Here is an 18,031-nt window from a genome sequence, read left to right on the forward strand (position 1 = left end):
TCTAGTGCATGTTGTTCCAGGTTTAATTATATGCAAAGGAATGATACAAACTTGGAACATCAGTCCATAAACTATGAACAGATGGGTAGAAGTATTTGATATATCTTGATAAAACTCTTAAATTCGTGGCAAAGCTTGTTGATCATGGTTTCCTTTTTTTTTTTTAAACAACTTCATGACCAACACAGATCAAACATCCATCCAGTCTACGTTGTTCTTTTTTTTTTCATAACATACAAATGCCCATTTACAAATAATACACCAAAATGAATAAAAGTTTGGATACCAAAATGAAGATTTGTTCCAACTGATAGCGTGCCTTCTGTATACAAAGGTCCTTGCTTCAAGTCCATTCCCCAGTGGTACAACACAGGACACAATTGCAGATCTGAAGTGCTTCTAACAGCCATTTTCCTTTCCTTCCTGAACGCCCAACTGCTGTGTCCACATAGTCACTGACTGAATTAACACCATATATCCTTTTTTTTTTTTTTTTTTTTTTACTGTAATCTTGGCCAATATTGAGACATATCAGGTTCACTTCCAGGAACTTGAACGGGAACTGACACACCAGGGGAAATGAGTCCTAGAAGTGGATGAAAGAAATAGCCATGTAGAAATTCCCTTCGAGAGACAAGCATGGAGCATGAATTTATAGGTTTAAAAAAAAAAATCTCATAATACTTTCTAACATTCTAACTGTATTTAAAAAAAATACTTAAAGTCTCACAAGCAAAAGTAGAACCTTCAGAAACAAGATTACATGTTTACACATATCTATTGAATTCCAAGTCCACACACACACACACACACACACAACACCTCCATTTGTTTGCATGGTTGGAACTTTAGCATTAAAACTATCTCCAGCAAAGGGGGCGCCTGGGTGGCTCAGTCGGTTATACATCCAACTTTGGCTCAGGTCATGATCTCAGGGCTCGTGGGTTCAAGCCCCGTGTCAGGTTCTGTGCTGACAGCTCAGAGCCTAGACCCTGCTTCGGATTCTGTGTCTCCCTCTCTCTGCCCCTCCCCTGCTCACATTCTGTCTTTCTCTCTCAAAAATAAATAAACGTTAAAAAAAAACTTAAGTAAAACTATCTCTGGCAAACCAATGTGGTACTTCTTCAGTTGCGATGAAAGGCTTGGAGGGGCTGGGAGGGTGAGAAGTCTTTTGACAACACTCACCATGCCCCTCACTCGGAGGCCCTCGCTGCTGAGCTCTGGCTAATAATATCTCTTCAGAAAGCTGACATTCTCAGGCCTTGTCTTCATATATAACTTCTGTGACCAAATTCAGGAAAAACAACCTTGCTTTTTGTCTACATGGTCTCAAGTTACTAATACAGCTTGACTAAATGTCCCCTTCTGATCAGTTTTCCCCCAGAGAAGTGAGCAGCAAAGAGTTAAACAAACCATCACACACGGCCAGGAGGTTCTTTTTAGAGTAACTTCAAGTGAAGTTAGATCACCTGGCAAAAGCAGCTGCAAAGGCCACCTCTGTGCAGCCTGCAGGGAAGGGCGGCTCACCTGTGGAAGTGGTGCCCGAGGTGCCCATTGGCTGACTGTTCATGTGTGTCTGCATATGTGGGGGGGTGTAGGTATCATAACTCCGCCCGTTCACCGAAGGGCTGGTGGGCAGCATGCAGGAGTACGAAGAGGTCTGGCTGGGGACTGGGGGCTGAGAGGAGAAAGGCAAACCTGTGGTTACCGAGAAGCACGTCACACAGCCACATCCCCGGGCTCTGTCCTCCCCAGGAACTGTGCCAACACGTCTGATCATTAAAGGTGCCTGGTGGAAAGTACTGGAATTCCGTATCAACAGTCGGGCCTACAACCAGTCCTTCTGTTGACCACCACTAGAGTAAAGTTGCCTAAAAGTAATATAAATTCAGACAACTGTCTAGCTAGATGGTTGGCACTATCCATAAAATTAATAGGGTTTCTGTCCATTTTCATCTTGGACCTCTGCTGGCATCTTCAGAGAATCTATAGCATGAGGACTTCCATTAAAACACACCCCCTCTCCTGCAAATCCAATCTATTTGGGAATCTAGTGACCCCCAAATCCTGTATCTCAGGCTTTGGGCAGAGAACTGGAGACAGAGTTCTCCATAAAGTCTGCTTCAGGGACCTTGGGAGCCTTCCATGGTGGGACTCATTGGATTAAAGATTCTTTAAAGAGACACATCAGTAATGATCTCCAATGAACATGGTTAGAAACATCAGTTAACACCTAGCCCCATCCTGCGAATTAGCTGTGACTTCCTTACAGACCTAAAAACCCAGGCTGGGTTTTATCCACAAAATTGGGTTACTGCCCTCTAAGTGTTTGGTCTGGTGGTATTGAGGAGGCAAACCTTTCTCCTAACTGAATAAGAAATACACAGAGCTGGGACAAAATCCCTCATGAGCTTCCATGGGGCTGTGCCAGGCCAGCGAGATTGGGATGGATTAATACAAGCATCATGCCAGGAATAAGGGAGACGATGGCACTACTCCGTTCTGCAAACTGCAGAAATGTTTAACATCTCAAGATCCACATTCTCAGAGAGGGTGACACATTAGAGAAAGTTCAGAGGGAGACACCCACCCTTTGTAAAATGGCTGAAGATTTTGGTCAACAAGATGAATTGATGGACAGACAGACCAGCACACCCCAACTCCAAAATTCAGAGAGTAATTTTCTCTGAACAGGAGAATCATTAGTAACTTTTTTTAATTTTCTCTATGTTTTACAAAAGTATATATCTTTTGTTTCATATAAGTTGTGTAACTTTTAAAAGTCAGCATTTGAAATAAATTGACCCCACACCACTTTATAGGTGGAAGTAACCTTAATAAAAGAGTAGCACCTATTTAATTGGTTCTAAATATTTTCTCATATACAAACTTTGTTATCTTTGCAGAAACCTAGATATTGCTACAATTTGCAAAACCGAACAAGACACTCAGTGGCCTTATTAAAGTCAGAGGATGAGTGGTAACCTCAGGTTCAAAGAGGCAAGCAGGCCTTGAGGGCCCTGCCAGAATTTCAGCTTGCATTTGTTTCTAATTCCCAAAATCACTTCCTCTAGGCAACCTGATTTCTGGAAAATTCCAAAGCAGTTGTAGTAATACCAACCAATGGGCTGTTAATCCCTTAATTTACATTAATTGCATTATGGCTACTAATATCCCGATGAAATAAAAATAAACATGTGAATAATTCCTCTGAAGTTGCTTATCTAGCTGCTCGTACATTCGTCTGGAGACTGGGAAACATTTATTTTGTTGTTATTTGGACTCGAAATTCATCAAAAGATGTTCAGTGGTGAGTAAACAATCTGTGTAACCCCAGAACTGCTTCCAGCAGGGGCTCACGCTGGCCAATCTCACACCATCCGGCATCTTCCAAGCATTGCACAAACAGGAGTCCTGGGAAAGTCACCAACAAGGCCCACCGGAAGGAAGGCCAATTTTTTTCCCATCAAGAATCCATCCAGCTCCAAAGTTCTAGTATAGTCCACCTGCCCTATACAACTTCCATCATAAAGGGCTAACCTACTACAGGGCCTTGCACACATAGGAGCTGATAAACATTCGAGACACAATGGAGGGCAGAGGCAGGTTCTTCACACCGAGTGAAGAACATCAACCTACCCAGGCAGCGAGGAGCACCACAAACTCATTACATGATCCATGACAAAGACCACTAAATTTTTAGCAAGCACCTGTATTCCTTTTTTCATCATAAGCTGTAGAAAGAAAACTCACCATTCCTTTATATCAAAATATATCCCACAAGGCAAATATAAATCTTATTTCTGATCCTCTTTTTCTTCCTCACTGGTTTGTCACATATACACTAAATAATGCCCAAAATGCACACCCAGGTTATATATTCACTTATATGAACACATTAATATAAACCCGAATTTACGTATACTAACCCCTTGCTATCTAATAACGTGTCAGCATTACTTCCATTTTCTGACACCACTTTCACCAGTACGCAAAACATGCCCATTCCCACCCAACGTTATCAAGCTAACATCTTCTCAGAGCAAAAGGCAGATTAATTTGGCTTTTGTGCTTTTTTTTAAGAGCACGAATCAATCAATCCATCAACCCAACTACAAGACTGGACTGACTGTTTTCACCTCAGCCTTGACTGGTTAAGCTAATGGCTGCAGTGAGAAAGGCTCCCAAGGGCACATGCGTGGCCAGTGGGGTCTGCAGGCCCTGACCCGTTCTCCACTTCTTCTCTAAGGCACCCGGTAAGCAGACGGCCGGCGGCCTCACTTACTTGCATAGGCAGGTTATTCGCCATGGTGAAGCTGGGCATGGGTGGCAGAGCGCTGTACGTGTTTGTGAGGGCTGTGTCTGTCCGGCCCAACATGGAGCCAGAGGTGAAGGAGGAAACTGCAGGGAGAGAGACACCTCAGACAGTCATGCTGAAAGTCAGAGCCAGGGCAAACAGGTGAGACACACTTAGTGGCAGTGGTATTCAAATTACCAGGCGTGGTGGGTTGTGGGATTGGCTGGTAGACACTGGTGCTGAAACTACTGCTGATGGGGATGTGACTAGGTGTGTTGCTGGCCTGTCTCCTCTGATTCCTCAGTTTTTCTTCTCTTCGCCATTTGGCCCTCCGATTAGAAAACCATACCTGGAAGTCAGATGGAACAGGTTAGGCCTGTGCCTACTCCCAACTCAACCTCCCCCATGGCACTTGCTCTGCTCCCCACCCCCATCCCCCGGTGACAGCAAAGCATTTAGGGGACTGAATCTCTTACTGTTTATGTCAATGAACGGTGTTCCTTAGAAGCACCTTTGTCTCTAGAAAGGGCAAAGCATGAAACCACATGTTCTCTGGGTACCTGTATTCTTGCTTCAGGTAGATCTATTTTGGCCGCTAGTCTTTCTCGGGCAAACACATCTGGATAATGGGTTCTCTCAAACTCTGAAAGAGTAAGTGGCGTTTTCTATGTTGCACCGGAACTATGCAAAATGTGTCAACGAAGCCCTGGATCAAACTGGTTCCCGCCTCCCCATTTCTGTCCCTTCCAACCAACTCCCTTTAAAATGCCGCTACTATGAACACTGACTGTACTTGAAAGAGCTATCCCACCAGAACCAAGTTAAATTTCCTTCGAAATGACATTCATTCGAGGACCCTTCTGTGGCCTGAATTAGCAAAACCATCATTTTTTCTTTATGAGAAGTCAGACTCTTAGTCTTTGAATTACTGGTACATGAAAAGAAGAAAGAAAACACACACACACACACACACACACTGAAAAGATGCCCAGAAAGAAAAAAAAAAGAAAGAAAAAAGAAAAGAAAGAAAGAAAAAAGAAAGCTTTTCAGTCCTCTATGCAAAGGGCCCTGGCTAAATTTAGCTCTTTGTACTGAAGATGTGGCATTTAGTTTGATTTACGGCCTCCCTACTTTGAAAAACTCCATCACCTTTCTCCAGGGCCTCAATTTGCTCTTGGGTAAAGGATGTTCTATTTCTTTGCAGCTTCCGCTTCAGCTGAAGTCGCATTTGGGCCTCATCTGAATCTTCTCCATTGGAACTGATAGAGTTGGTATTCTCTCCCCCTCCTTCCTGTTGCTGGCAGCCATCTGGAACAAAAAGAAAGGGACAGTAAGAGAAATCTGGAATAACTTGGAGCCTCCAAAAGGGGCCTGGGTATAGCCATAAACTCCAAGAGCAGTACATTGTGACAGTCTCAAGGCATTCCCAAGGTAACTGTCAGTCTTCCTCTAATAAAAGACATTAGTGACGTACGCTATCTTATCACCATTGTCTTTCTTTCTGTTTTCATCAAGAAGAGACTGTACGATATGGACATCACAGAAGGGCATTTCTTTAAATAACAAAACGAGTGCTGAAGTTTCCAATTACAATGGTCTTTCATAACTAACCTTGAGTCCCAAATGCCTTACCCATTTCCCCTTTCCCTACAGAATTTATTTACCTATAGCTCTGTTGGGAAAATAGAAGAGTGATGTTCAAGATTTCAGCTGATCTATAATCAGTAATTCCTATCTAATCAATTAGATGTTGATAGGTTTGTAGAAAATGCTATTAAGAAACCAAACCAAGCTTGTAATCTTTTTAAAAAAATATTTATCTAGTTTTTATTTGAATTCTGCACAGTCAATTTCATTTTAAAGGTTGTGAATTTAGAAATGCTTGCATTGTTCTGCAGTTTTATTCAACTATTGTATGAGTGCGCTTTGCCTTGACACCTATTACGAGCACAGCTGTAATTATATCATCACCAAGAACAGGCTATAATTGCTGAAAATGGAATTTTATATTTAGATAAAAGGACTGTCCATTCTTTGTAATGTGTTGCACCAGAGAAAAGTAAGATTTCTTTTAAATTTTTAACGTGTAATTTTAAAAAAGAAATAGTAGAGAGTTCACTAACTAGCTAAATATGCTATGCCGCAGCTGAATCCTTGGCATATCATTTAAGTGGTACATTTTTAATTAGGGCATTTCCACCACTTTTACTGTAATTTCTATCATTAAACAGGGGAAAGTTTTATTGTTTTCCCTTGCTGCTTCCAGGGCAAGATGTACACTTGGGCTAGCTGTATCTCGCCTTGCCTCTTGCTCCTGAGGCCACAGCCTGTCTGAAGGAAGGACTCAGCCCTCACCGGGCCTCCAGAGCCACTGCAAGCTGGGTCCTGGGTCTTGGGTCCTGAGGCCCCCAAGGGATACCAAAGGGGCTGCCCCCCCATCCTAGAAATTTGGCTGGTGGCGGCGGGGGAGGGGGGGCGGGAGGGAGGGGCCTCTAGGAGCTCCTTGGTGGGAATCGACTTGGCCAGGAATATCATTTATAACCAGGAGACAATAGGCAGCGCCTTCAAAGAGTTCAGGGAATTGTGACAGGATCTAGTGGGATCTTTTCAGAAACTTTGAAATGTTTTAAAACCCCAACTTTCTCCCCCATTTAAACAGGCGGATTCATCGGCACTGGCCACCATATGGGCCCTTGGAGATCTATTGAGATGACCACCAACACTTGAATAGCGAGGGGCTGCTTTTCAGCGCTGCACAATGCCCCATGAGTAAGGGAAACTATTAAACTCCTGGGGCAGGAGCGTTGGCAAACTTTCGTGGGCAGAATTTTGAGGCCACAATGAGCGCGGACAACAAAAGGATTCTCTTGAGGCGTGCAGCGGGCCACATTGTGTTACAAGAAGCCCAGTCAACAGACTTTTCAGTGAAGTGTGTTAACCCCTCTGCTCTGCTATCATTAATCACTGTCCGAAGAGCGGTTGCCTCAATGCTATTTAGGGCACTTGGCTGGGGGGATGGAGGGTGGATGGGGGGCCAGAGCAGGGGGTGGGGAGAGGCAGGAAAAGTCGTTGGGGACCAGGCAAGCTTGTGTGGGAAGGGTGGACGGGGAAGGCAGGGAGGATGGAGACCAGTTCCGAGGTAAGGAGGAGGGAAGCAGAGAGGGAGGATGAGGGCCGAGGGGGAGGGGGTTGGAGAGGAGGAGAGGAGGCAGGAAAAAGATGAAAGGCTCCAAAGAGACAGAGCCCAGAAAGGTATAAGAAGGACAGAAATGCCAAGAGGAAAAAGAGGCAAGAGGACCTAAGGAGACAAGGAGAGAAAGGGGGAAAGGAAGACAGAGAGAGACAATTGCTAAACAGACTGGCTCTACTTTGGGTTATCTCCTGCTACTTCAGAGAGATGGGGAGGGGGTGGGAGAGGGTACTTAGTTGAAGGAGACACTGGACCCACGTGTGTGGGCTCAAGTGTCTGTACTAATTTACTGCCCCAAGTTTCCAGGTGACTTTTCAAAGTGGAAAGAAAGAAGAAATCCCTCCCCCTCCCCCTTATTTTCAGATTCGGTGAACGAGGAAGACTTTACAAATAGCCCTTTTTGGCCAACTAGAAACTAGTTCCGTGGGTTATTGCTTTGGGGAAACACAAAAATCTCCAACCATGAGACATTTAGGGACTGGGGCGCTGAGAACACAATCCTACCTCGCTCTGGTGGTCACTCATGCCCACCCCAGTCCTTTTTCTGGCATATTCAATGTCACCAATTAAACAAAGCTGCCCAGGTCTCCCTCAGAAGACCCCTGCAGATAGCATTCTCTACTCTCTACTTCTCTGACATTTTCCTAATCTAAAACTTGGAGGGTTGCACTCTCTCTTCCCCACCCTCCCCCCATCTCCCCCTGTCTCTCTGTCTCTCACACACTAACGCCGGCATGGCTCTGACTTGAGAATTGACATTTAAGGGATGGGGAGAGTCAGTGGGGATAGAGAGCCCTTTGGGAGGGGGGAAGGAGTGGAATGAGAGGCCGGCCAGGAGAAACCCGTGGCTGCAGGACCCCTCCACGACCCCGCAGAGCGGGCGTGCCCCGTTGAAAGTTTGTTTACTACTGTCAAAGTAGCAACTGTTCGCAGCCAGGCGCTGAAGAAAAGGTCACTCTTAGATTGGGCGCCCCCCCCTTTTTTCTTTAGTGGATTTACCTTCCACTCTTAAAGCTTTTAACAAAATAAAACTAAAAGTTGGATCTCGAATTCTCCATATGATAAACCTAAGTGGCAGACAATTAAGATATCTTCTTTAAAAGGCGCCCCCTCGGAGCGCGAAAAGAAGAGGCCTTCAATGGGCGCCGTCCACCTTCCAGCCTAATCCGTGAGAAGGCAAGTGAAAGCGCCTCCCATTATCCCAGCCCCAGGACCATCTGACGCCGGGGGATAGGATTTGTTTCCTGGAAGAAGGAGAGGAGGAAAAAAAAAAAAAAAAAGGACGCTGGGAAATAAAATCATTCCTTAGTTTCTTAGTGTCTTAATCAGTGAGGCGGAAAACAAGCAAGAAAAGATAGCAACCCGGTTGCGGCACCTTTTCAGCTCTAGAGCGCGGATCAAAACATTGTAGCATCTGTTGAAAAGAGACTGACTAAATCCTATAGAGGGCCTGGGTATTATGGGGGTGGGGGTGGGGGGGAGGAGATAAGAAAAAGTGTCTCCGTGATCCCTAAAACCACCAAATCGCTGGAGAATTGGGGCTGGATAGAGTTGTCTCTTGTTGTTGTCAGCCCACGTCGTCACGATTTTATTCACCGCCGCATGGCGTTGATCAGATGGAAACCATATTTGTCTCCCTCTGAGACCTAACCTCGCCTTATGCTTTCGGAGTAATGGACTCTTTAAAACCCCAAAACGGCTTCCCGGGCCGGGAGAGGGGGCGAAGGGGAGGGGGGCCTTCTTAGCACCAAAAGGTCTGGGGATTCCCGGGGCGCGTCGGCCGAAGCCCGGCACCAGCGCCCCGCGGCGCCCCCACGCCCGGGACCTCGCTCGGGGGGGTTGGTGGTGGGCGGTGGGGAACCGACGCGTCCTCCCCGCCCCCCCCCCCACCCAGTGGGGTCGGCAGTCGGGGCCCGCGGTCGCTGCACCCGAGCGAGTTTCTTGCGGGGGCCGGGGTGGGGGGACGAGAACTGACAGCTGGGGAGTCAGAATTCTCCAGCGATTCGCCGCCTAAAAGTTCAAAGCTCCTGAACTAGCGCCACCTCCCGCCGCAACCGTCACCACAGGGTCGTGGAGTTAGGCTCTTGCTTCCCGCCCTCAAGCTTCCCGGGACGAAAAGCTGCCCTAATCGGGCGCCACCTCTGGTGGAAGCGGAGGGGCTGGCAAAACGGCTGCCCGGGACTTGTGTCTCGGCTCTGGAAAGCAGGCGGGTGGACACGCTCTAGGCCCCAGCTAACGTGAGCTCTTGCACCGAGAGGGCCAGCGCGTGGAGGCTCTGGGCTCAGCCCTCCCGGACCCGGCCACTGCGCCGTCCGCAAGAGTTCTCGGACCCTGGGGGCCAGACTCGGCGGGGGAGGGGTCACAGGGACCTCAGGATGCTGGGGGTTTAGGGGCGGGCGCTGGGGAATGCCAAGTTCGGGTGTCTCCTGGGTGTGTCCAGTGTGCGCACGTGGGAATCCAACAGTTTCAAAGGTCAGGTGAGGGTGTGGTAGTCCACACTCAGCCTTGTCATTCCCTGTCCTCATCAGAGGCGGGAGTGGGCCTGGGCCTCCGCCTGAGCGGCACCCCAGGAGGCCGCGGGGTCGGGACCGGATAGGACGAGCTGGCCAGCGGGGTCGCCCAGGGGAGCCCGGGGCCCAGCGCATCAGGAGGCCTCTGCCGGCCGAGCGGCCGCGCTGGGAAACGAGGAGCAAGCGCTTTGCTCCCTATCTTCCCAGTGTCCGTCCTATATTGTTTTCTGCTCTTAAAACTGACATGTCTAATTGGCAATTGGTGCCGAATCGTGTCCAGAGGTCTCTTGTGGAACATTTCTACAGCTGTCTCCTTCAACTAGACGCTTATTCATGTCGCCTTAATGAGAAACAAAACGTTCTCTAATGAGCAATTACAGAGCGACAGGATTGTTCCCATAACAAATTCTTGCGAGTGACAGAAGCATCCTTTGTACCAGATATTTCGCATACTGTTACCGATTTTCCCTTCTCTAGCCCGGCTCCGTGGAGGCGCGGGGCACCCGGAGCGGGTCCGAGAGCGCACTGACGCGCGGGCAGCCCCGTCAGCGTCCCAGCGCCGCCGCCCCCGGCCCGGAGCCCCCAGGCTTCGTCGGGCTCCGGGGAGTGAGACGCCACGTCCCATTATCCCGCATATTATCTCCTTGTCACAAGGACAACAAATACCGATTAATCTTCGGAGTAAACTGTTTCCTATTCTTGACCAAGCTACCTCGGGGTGTGTAGGGGAGGGGAGAGCCAACCTATGCCACCCCACCCCCAACTGCTCCTCTTCCCCCATTCCTTCTCCTAGATCCTTCGAGGGTCCTGATTCCTTCTCTCCTACCAGCCCCCCCCACCCCCACGCCCCGAGAGGCTCCGGACACCCCGAGGCCGGCTCCCAGTATCCTCATCCCACCTTTCTGTGCAGTTGCCACCCACAGAGAGTGAGAACTGGGGGCCCGGAGGAACGGAAGGAATGCGACCGACCGAGACGATGGTGTTGTTTGAGTTGGGAGACCACCACTTCCTGTGCCCTATCCTGTACTCTGCCCTGCATCTTGCTGCTGGCCCTTTCATATGCACCCTACTCATACTCACGTAATTTGTCAATTACGGCAAAAAGCAAAACGATACAATTATGTTTACCTCCCAGTCTGTCAGTGTGTTAACTTGTCACACTTCTACAGCAAGGGGGCTCTCCGTGCATTTTAATGGCAAATTTGAATAGGGCACCACGCAGCCAGCTCTCTTACACACATACTACTGCCCAAAACATATTTGCGCACACGCACACGGGCCACATTCTTACTACTCCTGACATACACAACCCTCAAATGGGAAGGCCAGTGAGATAGTTCAGCAAATACCACCCTCCTACAGGGCAAGTCAGTGTGTCCCACTCTTCAAGCACAGACGTGGAGAGAGGGAAAAGGTTGAGGGAGAAGATGGCAAGTGGCTGCATATATGGAGAGTTTTGAGGATAGGTGCTTGGGCTTTTTACCTTGTGTAGGTTGCCCTGGCACAGAAGTCCCCGGATACCAACCGGGGCGGGTACCCCAGCTTCCGGTCTGCCCGTTCAACATCCTTAGTTTATCATACATGCCGTCTGCGCCCATCTGTTGCTTTTCGCTAGCCAGGTTGCGAAGAACTCTGTTTATTGATGACACCTGTAAATCAAACCAAAATCAAACCAAATGGTAGCGTCTCCAGAAGACAGTTGCCCTATCTTCAGTTCCCATCTCAGCACGCCCACTCCCTTAAAGAATGACCCTTAACACATTAAAAAAAAAGAAAGAAAGAAAGAAAGAAAAAAAAAAAACTCCCAGCCATCCTGGGACAGAGACACTGTGGACAGAATGACAGCCATCACTTTGGGTGTGGAAACTGAGTTGGATAGGGAATGTGGGATGGAGAGGGCATTTGCTTCACTTCTGCTGGATGTCTACAGTGACCTAATCTTTGTTAAAAGATTTCCTCAAAAAGAAAGAAAGAAAGAAAGAAAGAAAGAAAGAAAGAAAGAAAGAAAGAAAGAGACAGGCTTGGTGTAGAGCTTTCTTTCACTTTGTTTTCTATCAGGGCAGAAGTGGATGTTTGACACCTGAAGGAAGGTTCAGGCAGTCTGAGTTGGAGGAGGTTAGATTTTGGTTTTCATTTTCATTCTCCTTCTTCATTCAAGTGCCTTTCCCTGGGTGCCTCCACCCTCCACTTTGAAACATGCAAATAAGGTGAACAGTTCCCCACACTTGACTCCCATTTTCCAGAAGATCAAAAAAAGGTCAGCGTGCTCCTCTCAACACCCTCAGCTACAGAGGTGACATAGGGGGAGCGGGGAGGAGACAGAGACAGGATGACACTGCTAGGGAGGAGGGGGGCGGGCAAGTGAAGAGAGAGATGGTAAAGAGGAAAGAGCATGGGGCTTAGGGCAGGGAGGGGGAATGTTCTCAGTGAACTTACACTTGGTATGTTATCGTTGGTACAGACCCCCTCGGACAATAATCTGTCTCGGATTTCCCAAGCAAAGATGGACGGGCACTCCCGCTTATACTGGGCTATTTTGCTTACAACTTCTGGAGTCGCTACTCTCGGTTTACTACCACCGATTGCCCTGGGTCTGATGGAGCCAGTCTCGTAATACCTGCCCAGAATTTTACTCACACATCCGTTGGACACCTGCATAGGGGAAGTGGACAGAAAACCACATTATTAATAATTTCAAGACAAAAATAAAATTGTTTAAGTATGCATTAAACAATGACAAGCTTACGTTTTGATTGTCCAGCACTTGGACTTTTGCATCTGCATGGGTCTATAACACAAAAATATACCTTCAATGGTATGAGAACTTACTGTAGAGAGCTTTTTTTCTTAAAATTACATTTGTAGCCCTAAACACTACAAATATGATGATACTTTCAAACAGTTTGAACTAAAAAAAAAAACTAATTTTAAGGTTTTTTATAAAAAAAAAACTTTTCTGAAACATTGCCTGAAGATGCATCAAAACGAAGTAAGACTTTTTTTTGTGTGCTGACCTTGCTTAAAGTAGTGCCATATTTTAATGAGCAAAGGGGGAAAATAAACTAAAATTTTACTTATTTTCCTTTAAAAATATGCTCAATTTTGTAAATGTGAGTTAGGTAAGGAGGTGAATAGCATTTGGCTTTTAAAATCAATAAATATTCCTCATGAATATGAAGAATGCAAACAAATATCTCAAAATCTGAGGTGAGCGTGGCATGAGGGAGAGGGAAATAAAATTATGCTGGTTTATGTAACTCAATTTATTATAGTTCCTAAACTGTTACCACAATAAATGTTTTTTATCAAATGAAAAGAGAAAGGTGTTGTTTTTTTTAATTCACACACACATTTTTTTTTCCTTAAGCAGATGAGTTATCTTAAGTGACTGACCCAGGTTGAAAGAGATAGGGAAGGATACTGGAAGGAAAGGGGAAAGCGGGGAAGGCCGGGTGTGGGGTAGGGGCTGGGGTGGGTGGGTGAAGGGGGGGTCCATAATTAGCAGCGTTTACAGTAAGAAATGAAGAGAGGGCGTTGAGAGTGGAGGGCCGCGGGGGCGGCGAGTGGGGCGGCGCCGGGAGGATCACCTGCAGAATTCGGGAAATGTCGCACGGCCGGGCCCCGCTGTGAGCTAGCTCTACGATCTTCTGCCGGGTGGAGTCCGGCAGTGGCCGCCCGTTGACAAAGACACCACCGAGCTGATTCACTCCGCTGTGACCTGAGGAAAAGGGAAAGGAGAGGAGAGGAGAGGAGAGCAGGGAGGAGAGGAGAGGAGAGGAGAGGAGAGGAGAGGAGAGGAGAGGAGAGGAGAGGAAGAAGAGTCAAGAGAAAGAGGAGGAGGAAGACGAAGGAGAAGAGGAAGAGAAGACAACCACAATGCATCCTCAGCTCCCTGCCAACCCATGCCAACCTCAGCGATCAAGTCCCTGCTATCAATCACAAACGACTCCGGGACCAGGCAACCATGCGGGGCATCGGGCAGCCCAGCCCCAACACAGCCGCGCTGTGTTACAGATCATGCCAGTGAGCAAGAACACACGCACCCCACAGCCGCTGTCACTCCAGCCCTTTGCCCCTCTTCATAAACACCCCAGCCAGCCCCTGAACCCACAAGGTGCAAACAATCGTTTCAGAAAACATCCTTCCAAAGATCGCCTCTGAATGGCATCACAAAACGTGGGTTCTACGGAACCCACACTGAATCTCCAAGGTCTCTGCATTGTTAGAACTGTTACAGCAAATGCTATAGCTCTTCAGCATTTCCTTGGACTCCACAGTCCAGAAACGTTTGCTGTCACACTCCAAACTCTGGTGAAGGCACCGCGCAAGCACCGGAGTTTTGTTTTGTTTTTTAATTACATATATATTACGTGACATTGCATACACATATGAAGAGACAGGAAAGGAGTAGAGAAGAACCACAGCAGCAGATCTGCGGCTGGTGAACCCCAACCTGCGCCTCCAGTACAGGCGTGAGGGTCAGAGCTCCAGATAACTCCAACCACAAAGTAGTCCGCCGGCTTGCAGCTGTGGGGCCGAGAGCTGGGAGTCCATTCGCACAGGCCACAGCTCGCTGTACTTCCGCTGCTGAACTTGGCCTTCCACACAGCCAAGGACAGATATTAGCAAAAATCGGAAAGGGAAAAGAAAAGCAAAGGAGCACACCACAGTGTCTTCTATTCCTCCTTTATCTTGTTATTCTCACAGCCTCACCCCCATTGTCTAATCTTAGAGAACCAGGAAAGGGAGTTTGCACCTCTCTGTAGCCCCCTCCCCAGAAACCACAGGCACACAAATAAAGCCAATTGCCAATTTCCACTTCCTTAAAAATCTCCAACCTGCAGCCCCGGACTCTAGAGAGCAGCCCTTCCAGGAGAAGACGTGGCTCCCTGCTCAGCTCTCTTCTCTCTCTCTCTCTCTCTCTCCTCTTCTCTCTTCTCCTTGGAGCCTCTGATAAATTGACTCCAGGAGCCTGAGCTTCTTAGCAATAAATAAGCTCCAAATATAGAAGAGGGGGGAAAATATGATGAGCCTCTCTGACATTTGTCTTTAAAATAAAACTAGCTGCACGTCAAGTTTGAGCTTAATTTCTGGAAATAGGCGGAAGTCGCTCCGGATCATGCATGGAAGGCTAATTGAAAAGATCAGTCGGGGCGCTTGTGGCAGCCTTGTCACTTTGTGACAGTGCTCCGCTCCGGGAAATTGCATCGTCACGACAAACGGGACCGTGATAAAACGACCCTTTCCGTCCCTATTTGTAGATCACTCAGACGAGATTGAACTGCACTCGTTTCCCCTTCGAGGGGAGCCGAGTTTTCAGGGTAGCCGAAGGCTTGGGGCGGAGGGGGGCCCTCACCGACGGAGGGGGGGGGGCCGGAGCCTCAACTCGATGAGAAGTGACAGGCGTTTGGGGGATCTGGGCTCCGGCCGGGCCCAGCGCAAGCGGGGACATCGCCGGGACACCACTTCTCCAACAGAGCAAGGCCTCGACCGCGCTTCCGGTTTCCCCTAAGTTCCCTTTATTGCCTTCCTCTGCTTCACAACACCACTCTACTGCCAGGGCTGCGGAGCCCTCCCTTTGGGCAAAGGGAGCCTTCCCGGAAAGAGAAAGGCTGTCCCAGAGAGAGACCGAGAAAGATTTTACAAACTTCACGCCCAGCCTGGGCAATTCCCAGCCTATGAATGCCAAGGCTTGTGAGGCCGCCTAATCCTAGACCTCCCTCCTTCTCCCCTCATTGCAAAAAAAATAAAAAATAAAAATAACGTGCCCGCCACCTCCGCGGCGACCGTCGGCGGGTGCTCGCCCAGGAGACGCCAGGTTGCCTCTGCCAGCATCGAAAAGGCAGCGAGGAAGCGCAGCTCTAAGTTCCCCTTCAGAGGTTAAGCCTCAATCATTGTGTCCCTTCCCTAGGGACGGCTGGCGCTCTCGCCCAGTGGCGATGATTATGCGCCTAGAATTCGACCGCGAAGCATCTAATAGGAAAACATATGGTGTCAATTTGGATGCTCTGCGCCTCGCGCACACCCGGGAGCGAGCGGCACAAAGCCCTGCAGGCCGGCCCGCGACCCCGCGCCCCCCCCCGGGGCCTGCCAGCCAGGCCGCGGCGGCAAACGCTCAGCGCTGCGGGGCCCGGCCGGGACCTGCCCGAGAGCCTACGGCTGGGGAGCCTGAGCTGCAGGGGGAGAACACGCAGCCGGGAGAGGTGCGCAGAAGCCTTTGCCTCGCCAAGGAAGGTCCCTCCCGGGCCTGGCAGGTTCTGCACAACTAACCCGCCTTAAAGCTCGCCACCTTTGAATCCTTTCCTGCGCTTCGCGCCCACCAAGCCGCGGAAGCACCTGGGGCGGCTGGCGCTTCCAGGCCTGATGGAACGGGCACTGGAGACCCTCCGAAGTCTGCGGTTCGGCAAGGGAAGGTTGCTAGAAGACTTGGGCCCTTCTGCACTCCTACTGCGGCAAGGGAAGGTTGCTAGAAGACTTGGGCCCTTCTGCACTCCTACTGCAGCTGAACCCTCGAACCGCTTCCAGACTCTGCACCTCAGCACGGGCCTGGTTTCACTGGGCCTCCAGGCTCCCAGACTCGGGCTGCAAACAAGCCCTGCCACATACCAGCACCCACTACCGCTATCACTCCAGCAGTGCCCCCACGGACTGAGCAGGAAGGTGGGCTGGGGCCCAGAGGGCCTGAGCACAGAGAGGATGGGAGGCAAAAGAGCCCGAGAATCAAACGCACTGCGGGCCTGGACCGATCAGAACCCTCACAGTTGCAGCTACCAGGGCGGAGCTTCTCCAGTTCCAAGGCTGGACAGCCAGTCTCTTCCCAGACCCAGTAAACCTGCTCTGGCCGGTAGTACAGGGTTACAGGGTTCCAGTTTACCACCTCCCCCCACCCCACCACCACCGCAGGCCAGCGTACCCCGCTCCCTTTGCCTTTTAGGCCGGTAGCTGGGCGGGGGTGGGGGGGGGAGAGGAGGGGAGGAGCCGTCCAGAGAGTGACTGGGGGAGAGGAGCCCCCACGTCCCTCCCGGACGGTGGTGACTAGCAGTCTTGGCTAAACCCAAAGGGGCCTCCTTCTCCTCGGGCAACTAGGAGAAGCCTCCGCCCCGCCCTGTTCAGCCCAGCCTCTCTCTCTCTCTGGGGTCAGAGCCCGGGCAGGGGCGGGGAGGGGGTATGAGTTACAGGATTTGGGGGGGATGGGGTTTCTCTACCTCAGCTTCGCAAACTCTAGCGGGCTGTTCTGAAGGGCCTAGCCCTTGTTCTTCTAGGAGCGAGAGCAGCAGAGTAAACGTCTTCCCCTCTCGGGTTGCCGGGTCTGAAGGGGGGCGCAGCTGTCTCAGGTCCCCGGGGCCTCTTGCCTCTTCCCTCGTGCCTGGCGGGCCTGGCCCGCGTGGACACCCGCGAACCTCTGCGCCCTCCCCTGACCTGCCGGTCTGCGTGTCCCCAGCCCGAAGTCTGAGAAAGACCAGAGGCACTTACTGTTCTGCATGCTGGCGCTGGCTGGGGGCCGCGGGATCCCACGGGGCTCGAAAATGGGGCTCTGTTAGCAAGGATATAGGCGTTAATCCAGGGCCAGCGCCAGGTAGGCCCTACCTCCCGACAGAGGACGACCTGGAACCGGGACAGGAGAATGCCCCTTCTTGAGGAAATGATCCACTCAATCGCTTGGGGCCATCAGAGGGGCATCCACCTCTGCCCTACAGTGTATAGAAAATCTACCCTCTGGGCTACAAATAAAATACTCCAACATCCCCAAGCTGTTTTCCCCAAACCCCTTAGTAGCTAACTCTTTAATCAGGAGAAACAACCCAACTTTGATTTTTTTTTCTTCCACGTGAACAACAATGAACAAGTATTCTGACTTTTTCGGGGTCTGGAACCCAAAGCAGCCACCAGAACTTGCCTGAAATCTGGGAAGTCTGTCCACTCTTACAATAAAAGGTCTCACACATCTGCGCACCCCTAGTTAAAGTCTTCCCCCTAAGACAAAACAAAAGGAGAGAAAGGTATGTCAAGCTGTGGCTCAAAAGCACAGGCCCA

The 18,031-nt window shown here is 49.5% G+C and overlaps 1 protein-coding gene across 7 annotated transcripts; it reads right to left on the minus strand.

Moving 5' to 3' along the window:
* Positions 1-500: 500 nt before the first annotated feature.
* PAX6 (paired box 6) lies at positions 501-17,480 on the minus strand. Of its 7 annotated transcripts, none has more exons than XM_047071283.1 (11): positions 17,471-17,480; positions 13,585-13,715; positions 12,744-12,785; positions 12,635-12,649; positions 11,481-11,646; positions 5,447-5,605; positions 4,858-4,940; positions 4,496-4,646; positions 4,286-4,401; positions 1,528-1,678; positions 501-586 (listed from the first exon to the last, which is right to left on the minus strand). In XM_047071283.1, the coding sequence occupies exons 1-11, from the start codon at positions 17,478-17,480 to the stop codon at positions 501-503; spliced, it is 1,110 nt and encodes a 369-aa protein (XP_046927239.1). The 7 variants fall into 7 exon arrangements, with proteins under 7 accessions (XP_046927239.1, XP_046927238.1, XP_046927236.1 ...); XM_047071282.1 differs by having other exon boundaries at positions 12,542-12,649; XM_047071280.1 differs by having other exon boundaries at positions 12,434-12,649.
* Between the last annotated feature and the right edge of the window lie 551 nt (positions 17,481-18,031).

The sequence above is a fragment of the Lynx rufus genome, unplaced genomic scaffold (genome assembly GCF_022079265.1).
Source record: "Lynx rufus isolate CCGP_SWC_20201006 ecotype Redwood Valley unplaced genomic scaffold, mLynRuf1.p SCAF_9, whole genome shotgun sequence".
Lineage (NCBI taxonomy): Eukaryota > Metazoa > Chordata > Mammalia > Carnivora > Felidae > Lynx > Lynx rufus.

Bases quoted from the DNA above. Each gene is read 5' to 3' on its own strand.
- PAX6 (XM_047071278.1), bottom strand. The intron at 12,786-13,509 runs GTAAACGCTGCT...TTTGTGTTATAG, and splicing joins CCCTCTCTTCATTTCTTACT to ACCCATGCAGATGCAAAAGT. The intron at 4,402-4,495 runs GTAATTTGAATA...CTCTCCCTGCAG, and splicing joins CCCACAACCCACCACGCCTG to TTTCCTCCTTCACCTCTGGC.